Raw genomic sequence first — 9,660 nt, forward strand, 5'->3', positions numbered from 1 at the left:
TTTTGCTATTGATGTTCCAAGCTTCTACAGACCTTTGTCTTAGATGGATCAGTGCTAAAAAGAGTATGTATTTTGAAGAAAAGTGAATCGGTATTGTTATATGTACATTGTCTGGATCAAAATGTGAAATAAAGGGGACAAATAAAAAAATTTAGAATCACATGTGGCTTGATGCTGCAAACTTGTGAGAAAAATGTAAGGAAATACCGTAAATAAACATTGGTTCACAATCTTTGTGTTATTTATATAATATTGACTGACCTTGAGGGGAACATCAAGTATATGTGGGGGTGTCGTGGTATAGTGGTTCTGACTCTTGGCTTTCGAACAGTGGGTCGTGAGTTTGAATCCAAGCCATGGCTTGTTTTTATTCAGCAAGAAATTTTTCCACACTGCTGCACTCAACCCAAGTGAGGTGAATGGTACCGGCAGGAAGGAATTCCTCAAAAAGCTTTGCGCACCAGAATCGATAGACTAGCTTAGCCTGGGTAATATAGGAGCGCCTTGAGCACCTAGCAAGGTGGATACGTGCGCTATACAAATCCTATATTATATTTCCCACAATATAATCATTTGGCCTGATTCTTTAGATGAGGGCAATATGTTTGATGTTTCCTGAAAGAAAAGCCAGTCAACATTTTTATTATAATCCAAATCAGATATTTAGAGGAAAATCAGGAAAATTTAGATATTTTACTCTACTTTGTCATGTTTAGCAGGCTGAGCCACTAAGCTTTACCAATGTGATGTAATTGAAATTTTGTGTCCCTGGCCTATGAACACAGTAACCAGCGTATTTTTATTAGCATTATGATGTACAGTGTATAATTGCTGCACGAATCAACATGATGCATGCTCCGTTACCCGGATGTGAGACCAGTAAAAATAAAAATCGTGAAAATACAAAGGTATATTTTGCATTGCCGCTGCATGGAAAGTCAAAGAAAACAAGTAAAATACAAATAATTCTGTGTGAGTACAAAAAATTGACGTGTCACATTTCCTCAATTTAAGGAAAAAAATATATCATAAACACATAATTATTGTACCCCCGAACAGGGTTCGGAGGATACTATGGATTTGGCCCTTGTCGTGCGCCGCAAGATTTCCTTGTGAGCGCTCTATCAGCTGCATTTCTCCTCCGATCATCTTCATACTGGCATGAAGGTCGAGTATGGTATAGCGAAGCCGCCTTTCGATTATAATGTGGGCGGAGACATTGTTGCCATGGTAACAAGAGTTTTTGTGGCAATAGCAGAAATTTCCTTGTGAGTGCTATATTGGCTGCATTTCTTCTCCAGATAACTTCAAATGTGTCATGAAGGTCCATTATGGTAAAACAAAGCTGCCAAATGATTTTGGAGTGGGTGAAATGGTTGCCATGGTAGCCATATTTTTGTGGAAAATTTGGTAAAACCCGTAACTTCTACTTTTTTTCCAGTTTGTCATAACAGTTGGCATACCAAAGCAATATTAGAAGGTGAAGCGAAGATGCCTATCATTTTTGGAGGGGGTTCTTAGGGTTAGGTTTACAAAATATATCCAGATGGGTGTTTCATAAAGCTGTTCGTAAGTTAAGAGCGACTTTAAGAACGACTGGTGATCCTTTCTTGTGGTAAATGGTATATACATTGGCGATGGTTAAGCGCGTAAGAAAGGTTCACCAGTCGTTCTTAAAGTCGCTCTTATCTTACGAACAGCTTTCTGAAACGGCCCCCTGATTACTCTATAATTGTATTCCCCAACAGGTAATTCAAATTCAAATACCCTCAATCCTTTCTTTCTGACTCATTATGCAAATGCAGTCTGCCGTGGACAAAAAGAAGCTTTTTAATAGGAGAAATTATAATCAGTAAACAAATTTTCAGCAGGTCATTTTCAAACAAAACTGGACATGGGGGTGAAAATTAAAACTTGCTAGTAATCATTAGGCTTCAATGTTTTTTGAAACTAGACATCTTAAGTTATATTTTTCCATTTCATTTACATAAAATTATTATGTCTTGAGATACAGTGAATTTTATGCAAGGGAAATTAAATGTTACAAAATGTTGATTTTTGCATTAAAATTCACATATTGCCTATCACAATATAAAATTTGTATTAGAAGCACATTTGTTGGCAAGATACAAGCTGTGTATTGTATCTAACTCCTAAAAAGCAAAAAAAATTCTGTGAAGTGTTTTTCTGAAAAAAATTGGGTTTCAAAGTTTTCAAAACTGGTTGTCGTGTCACTCACGTTTTAAATGCAAAAAGTTTTCTAGAGCTGTGTATTCTGAAAATTAATTTATCCCAGTACTGGAGCAAATACAGTTTATCTGTACCTTATTGTATATAAAGTAACTTGGTCCAATGTGTTAAGGTAAAGCTAAAATTAACTGTCAAAGTTGTGTCGTGTCACTCACAATGTCGTGTCACTCACGGTATTATATTGTGTATAAAAAAGGACATCCAGTAATTTTTGAAGCGTTTTACCAGGGATACAGTCAAAATGTTGTTCCTGACATCATTTAGGCCTATTTTAGGCTAATAATTTCCTCCATCTTCCTAATTTTACTCCTTTTATGGAAATATTGAATTTGACATTGAGTTCATCTATTTTCTCTCCTCTCCGTGGTTGCCTTGGTTTAAAAAATCCTGACAATTTTCCATTGGTGTGAAGACTCGGATCCTAATTCATATTTTGGTGAATGTACTGTGATTAAGAATATAACAACATAATCAATCAACACAAAATTATGAATGTATCAAGAGAAAAACCACTATACTTAAACAATGGACATATTTACAATGCATAAAAGGTTGGTGAGGGTGATGGTTCAAGTCATACCTAGGTATTACTCGAACATTCTCTGTCTCCATTTACAGAAATAAGCAGATAGTTCACCTTTCTTTTGAGTAATGTTATTTCTTTGTTATACTCAGCTAGAAAAGTCACGGATCCTTTTTTGAAATTTGCAGAAATTTTAGTGGTAAAGTAGTGTACATGCGATATAAGAGATCACCATGATAAGAACAGAGCTGGACCTCGAGGGGAAAAAGCTATTGAGGTGTAAAGGGAGCCTGGTTGGGATGTTGAATTGGATTTTAGTGTGACATCCAAGGGCTTAGAAAAGGAAAGGCTAATGACTTGTAGTTGTTATGTAATAGTAGCAGACTGCAAGAATCAGGTACTGACTGCGTCTTTCACCTTGTGGCTTTCCCTGGATTCCCGTGGTATGGTATATGATCAAATAATTAGCAATGAAAAGGCGCTTACAAATTCCAGCAAAAAGCATAGCTCTGAATTTTGGTACAGTGCCTACATGTACTGCCTTGGGAGGGTCCACATACAAGCAGTGTTCAGGAGAAAACCTATGCTTGTTGAGTTGAATTTCCAATTTTCTCAAGGCGATTTGCTGATAGTCCATCTGAAGTGTGCAGCAATGTGATTGTGGTTTGGTACCAAAAAGACATTTAAACTGCCATGTTCTATTTGGACATTGCCTATGAAAATATTAAAGGAGGATAATATTGAAATCCATTATTTCAAGAAAAGGGAGTCATACATGACATCATTGGCTACCAGACCATGCCAGATGATGTGAGTGACTATTGAGAATACCTTTCTTACAAGGAAAAATTATTCCATCCGTTGTGGATGCTGAATTGTATAAACCTGTAAACATATACAGATAGGGAGAAAGAGTTAAACATTTTTAATGATATCAGGCCACAAAAAGAATGTTTGAGTTGATGTCAATGCCAAGACCGCATAACACCTCCTTCAAGTGCCCCCTCCTCCTCTAAAGAGGAGAGTGGTAGAAGCCCTAGTGTGACAATGTAGTATGGTATAGGGAATGTGAGTTGATGGGCAAATATGACCATAAACCAAGAATAAAACATCATAATGGCATATTATGAACTTAAAAGAAAGCAGTTATTATGTAATTAAGCTTGTTTTTTGGTTAATGGTATTTTACTCTTCTACATCATGCAAAAATACTTTCAATGTTGAGATAAATTTTGTATTTTTGCACTTGTCGTGTCACTCACGTTTTGGATGTCGTGTCACTCACGGGATATAGGAGGGTACCATTTTCCATAGAGAAGGTTTGATTGATTTTGACTATATGTGTTAGATAAGTACACTATTTATGTCCATTTACTGGTACTCACAGTACTCCATGACAACTACTTGGGCACGAATCCAAACATATGTGTTAGTGGTCAGAAACCCATGTCCAAAATTTGTCGTGTCACTCACGCACCGTTTTTTAATCATATCTACTAAACAAATTGTTGAATTCAAATCAAACTTGTAGTGGCCCATGCCAGTCCTACATTGTATGTAATATAGTAGTCATGATTGATTCATAACCTTTAAGTTTGAAGATATGAGCCATTAAACCTCTCCGATTGTCGTGTCACTCACGTTTGAAAATGACCAGCATTACTCCCATGTGTTTAAGATGGCATGCTTGATATGTAAGTAAAATTACAAGTCAGAAAAAATTGAAAATTGAGTTTTGTAAGTTATTTTACACTGATATACCAGTATTCATACAGGTTGTAAAGCCACACTCGGCTACAGGCTACTCACCCGCAGGTTGCTCACAAGCTTTGGCCAACAGCCTTGCTAATTTCTGCTGGGAAACAAGAGTAATAATAGAAACATTGTGAAGATGGGGTAACAACCAGCATTTTATTCAGAGTGGCGTGATCGGTTAAAAAATTTGAACATGTTCAAAATTTCATGTCAATCTTCCCGATCAGAAAACGCCCATTTTAAATGGTTGGGGAAGCGGGAAAAGCCTTAGCAACATGGGGCGCAGTCGTGGGTGAAGGTTAATCAGGTATTCCCTGGCATACTAACAGTGGCATGCTGATGTAATGAATCCCCCGTTCCTTTTGAAAACTTATATGGCTGCAAATTATTTTGTGCCGACTCCCATTAAAGTGGTTCATTTTCCCTCCATCCTGCTTGAAGGTTCGTTGAATCATAGCCAAATGGGCATGGTGGAACAGGGGGTTTAGAGGATCATGATAGAAAGGAACACTCTCATATGAATAGTAATCACATGATGATTGATTAATGTGGTATACTTTCATCTCACCAAAACACTCTTGTGTTATGCAAGATGTAGGAGGCGTCGTGGTCTAGTGGTTCTGACTCTCGCCTTTCAAACAAAGGGTTGTGGGTTTGAATCCTAGCCATAACATGTTTTCCTTCAAGAAATTTATCAACACTGCTGCACTCAACCTAGGTGAGGTGAATGAGTACACGGTAGGAAGAATTCCTTGAATGCTGGAGTGCCCGATCAGGGTCGCCGTGCTAAAGCCAAGGTAATAAAAACATTGTTAAGCAGGCCTGGTTGGGAGAACAGTTTTCGGAACTGAAGTGGCTACCCTTGGTAAAATATGACACCATTATTATTATCATTTAAAAAAAATTGAGCTACCCACTGATTATTTTGTCTAATGTTTGAAAGGAGAAATTTCACTCATGTTTCAGATTTTGCCAATTTCCCCCAAATTCTGTTGTTTAATTAGTAAAGCAATGTGAGTTGAAGACTTTGGCATGCGCATTGGCAAACTATGTCACTTGTAGTAGCTTGACATTCAGTCTGACAATTGAAAGCCCCCTTTTATGTTTTCAGGTTGTCTGTCCGGTTTTTGGTCTCACAATTATCAAACAACCATTTGGCGGAGTAACACAAACATGGTCCCAGTATGGGAGTGACATAAAAAAGGAGATAAATATGTACATTTATGAATATTTTCCATCTTTCGTTTCCTGTTGACTTTAAGTTACATGAACCATGGACAATTGTTGTGGCATTTATGATTTGCCTCCCCCCTGATACATTTGTTGAGCATTCTATTTTATTTTGTAATTTATGCCTGCCTTCCTGCTCACTTCTCCCTCTCTTGTTCTCTTTCCTTCTGGGTCATTCCATGCCAATTCACCCAATGAATGTGCAAAGGTTGTAAAGGTTTAATCTTTTATTTGTGAACTGATTAAGCTTAATTTCTTTTCATGTGCTTGCATACTGTAACTTAAGATTGGAAGAAATCATGTAACTGGTAAACACTTTACTAACATGAATATCAGTGTGTGGGACTAGAGTGAAATTTCATGGTATCTTTGGAAGAGTTTTTAAAGGTGAAGAAATAAAATATCATCATTGATTTTAACATATTTTGTCAATATCATACCAATAATTAACATACACGAAAATCAAGTTAAAAAATTATTTGTCCGGGGGTCAAACTCAAGGTCAAAGTTAAGGTCAAAGGTCATGACCTTATAAATTGCTCCAATACATTATTCAATGCATGTTTTGGATTCCTCTCTGAATTTCCTATCAAATGGTACCAGTTTCATGAAAATTGGTCAACACGTAACGACGCAGTGGCCATTGAAAGTTGAAGGTCACGCCCATTTTTGTCAAAACAAGGAGAAAAGGGCGGGCCGTAGCGTGAGAACCGACGGACCGATTGGACTAATTTTTTTTGTTTTGTGCTTGGGCCATGGTGAATTTTATGTATACCAAATTACAACGAATTCTGAGACGGTCGGGTGCAACCACTGGGTGAATCCAGATGGAATGACCCTTCTTTTCTGTTCTCTGCCCCTTCCTTTGTATTGTTTATTCTATTGTATTTTGTCTATAGGCATATCCCCCCACAAGACTCAGCTTTGTACATACGCCTTCTTCTGTAAACCCAACATGTACATATTCATAGTTTTTATGACATATTGATTTATGTATGAATTAATGTTTACAAAAAATGTAACGAAATGGAAGAAAATAAATGTTTATTTGAATTGAATAAACCTATGAAGAGGTGTCGTCTTATTTAAAGAATTAAGTAGCAAATCAAGTTCAAAAATTGATTGGTGAATGCTGTTCCTTATATTAGCAAGAGGCCAGGGGGTGGTATTCTCAGAATATTCTTTTTCTCTTGAAAAAAAAAGAATTATATAAAAGCTGTTTAACTTTAAATCTTTTTGTCTTTGTCATAACATACATTTATCTCAATTTAGTGCACTAACTGTTCATGCCTTATGAAAGAAACTTTTTGGTGCAAGAAAAAAAAAAAGCTTGTCATTAAATGCTCCAGCAATTAAACATTATTGCAGGTATTTTAATTTTGTTTGAGGAGTCAACATACCTGAATCAATTTTGCTAATCCTGTCTTTAAAAAAAATCTCATTGAGGAGATATATAGAGACCATTAAGGTTATCTGCTTCTACTTGAATTAAGGAAGTTTTACAAGTGATTCCACTTATGATTGAATGAACATAAAGATGACATGATATGATCTCATATCACAAATTGAATCACAATAATCTAATTTCTTTGTTAGCTGGCATCTTCTAAGAAATTAAGTGCAAATTGTTTTTATTCGTGCACCATTCACATCTATTTGTATGTTTGCTACAAGATGCATTCTCAGTTGAAGTGTCTTAATATCAATTTTAATCAGATTTCTAGTATGGGTCGTGTGACTTTGATGACTTATTAGTTACGCTTCTGATATAGTTCTTAGACTATACTTATTTTTTTTGGCATTTGACTAATGCAATAAGTTCTAAATGTATTCAACATATAATAGTAATTAAATGTTAAGAACTTTGCCCAAGGCCTTTCCTGTTTTATAACAGATAAAATGATATTAAAAGTACCTTATTCTAATTTCATAATCTGATTTTAATGAAAGTTTGTTTCTTCTGTAACCTTCAGATTAGATAATGCTGTTCAAGAAGAAAAATTAATATTGTATAACTAAGCTCTTTGACAAACACATGAAAAGAAATCATTAGAGATGTAAAGCACAAGGTGTAATCCATTTCATCATCATTTAGTTCCTCATAACAAGAATTCAGTGGTACCTTTTGGACAAAATTTAAATAAGTGCTGGATGAAGGGTTTACATGATTCATCATAATGTAAATAGTATCTAGCGAATATTCTGTTTCTGTAAACATTTCATTTAATATGGTTGTATTGTACAATTGGTCTATTGGGATGTGATTAAGTGCTAATATGTCACATAAATTGAATCCCGGATGTGTAAAAGCGGAAAAGTAGAATTGGGCTATTACATCTGTACACTTTGAAATACCTGAATGTGTTATATTAACCTTTGCTTTTAGTCACTCATTTAATGTATGATTATTAAATTTTCTTGATTTCTAGGAGGCTACAAACAGAAGACAGAATTTGACTTTGCTTAGTCATGCAGTTAATACATTCTGCCAACTGAACTCAAAAACATCATGTGAGATGGAGGAAACAAATGTGTCAGCAAATGTGCCAGAAGCATTGATCAGTCTAAAACAAACTGATCCTTTGAGACATTGTTATACAACCAAGAGAGATACCTTAAAGGAACACCTTCAAAGAAATATTGGTTCAGATGAAAGGGAAACAAGAGTAACTATGGATGAGAAACCAGTACAACATGATGAAGAGGTAGATTTAGAGAATACCAAGGGAATGTCCCTGTACCAACAAACATTTCAAAGTGATTGGCCATCTACCCTTTCAACAGCTCCTATTACTACAGATCCCATTCATGGTGGCAGTTCAACCCAAGGCCTTCTAACAAATTCAAACTCCAATCTTGTGGAGTTAGGTAGTAGGCCGAGTGGAATCAAGGGAATGGATCGAGGGCAAAATCAGTCGGACTCTGTCAAACGAATTAAGCTTTGTGATAATGTTACCATACCCGTGAGTGGAATGATGGTTGCTAAGCAGTCAGTGTTCTCTGTTCCATGCAATGGGTCTGTTACCCAGCTAACTGCATCAAGACAAGGTAATGACTGTGCTAATTTGAAAATTGAGCAAGAAATGGGCATTTCTTCTGGCACTCCTCTGGAGACTTCTGATTCATTTGTTGATGTTACCATGGCAATGGTAGTTGAATGCTTGACACAACCAAATATAATTACTTTACTGAGGAGAGGACTTTTAGAGAAGGTGCAGGATAAACAAAAAAACCAGGACGCTTCATGATAAGAGGAGCAAAATAAATTTCATCAGCCTTAATAATTACTGCTAGTATTACATGTATCTCCTGGAACATGAGAGCTCCTTATCATGAAAAAAATTGCTTTATTTTTCCACCTATTTCATATTGACTATTCAGAAGTAAGAAGGAGTTTTACACTGCTATTTTTATGACTAGACTATGTTTATTATGCCCCTGCAGACGAAGTCCGGAGGGGGCATTTAGCATTGCCCCTGTCCGTCCGTCCCCCCATTTGGTTTCCGCACAATTAACTCGAATAATATTTCACGGATTTCAATTTTTTTGGTGTGTATGTAGATGATATTAAATGCAGGCTAAGTTCAAATTCAGAGTCTGCAGGTCAAAGGTCACAGCTCAATAAATATGCGAGTTGGTTTCGACATGATTACTTATGAAATATTCAACAGATTGAAAAAAATTTGGGTGTGTAGGTAGATGACACCAAAATACAGGCTAAGTTTTAATTCGGAGCCTGCAGGTCAAAGGTCACAGCTCATTAAATATGCGAGTTGGTTTCCGCGCAATAACTCGAAAAATATTTCACAGATTAAAAAAAAAATTGGTGTGTAGGTAGATGACACCAAAATACAGGCTAAGTTTGAATTCGGAGTGTGCTTTTCAAAGGTCACAGCTCATTA

The 9,660-nt window shown here is 36.2% G+C and overlaps 1 protein-coding gene across 2 annotated transcripts in view; it reads left to right on the plus strand.

Annotated features, from left to right (window-relative positions):
• LOC121410176 (HSPB1-associated protein 1-like) overlaps window positions 1–9,430 on the plus strand; it is a 71,107-nt gene extending 61,677 nt beyond the window's left edge. For both annotated transcript variants that reach the window (XM_041602082.1, XM_041602083.1), the window contains exon 7: window positions 8,188–9,430. In XM_041602082.1, the coding sequence (XP_041458016.1) occupies window positions 8,188–9,006 (819 nt within the window). In that variant the 3' untranslated portion in view covers window positions 9,007–9,430. The remainder of the gene's footprint in view (window positions 1–8,187) is intronic.
• The last annotated feature ends 230 nt before the right edge of the window (window positions 9,431–9,660 follow it).

Source organism: Lytechinus variegatus, chromosome 3, assembly GCF_018143015.1.
Source record: "Lytechinus variegatus isolate NC3 chromosome 3, Lvar_3.0, whole genome shotgun sequence".
Taxonomy (NCBI): Eukaryota; Metazoa; Echinodermata; class Echinoidea; order Temnopleuroida; family Toxopneustidae; genus Lytechinus; species Lytechinus variegatus.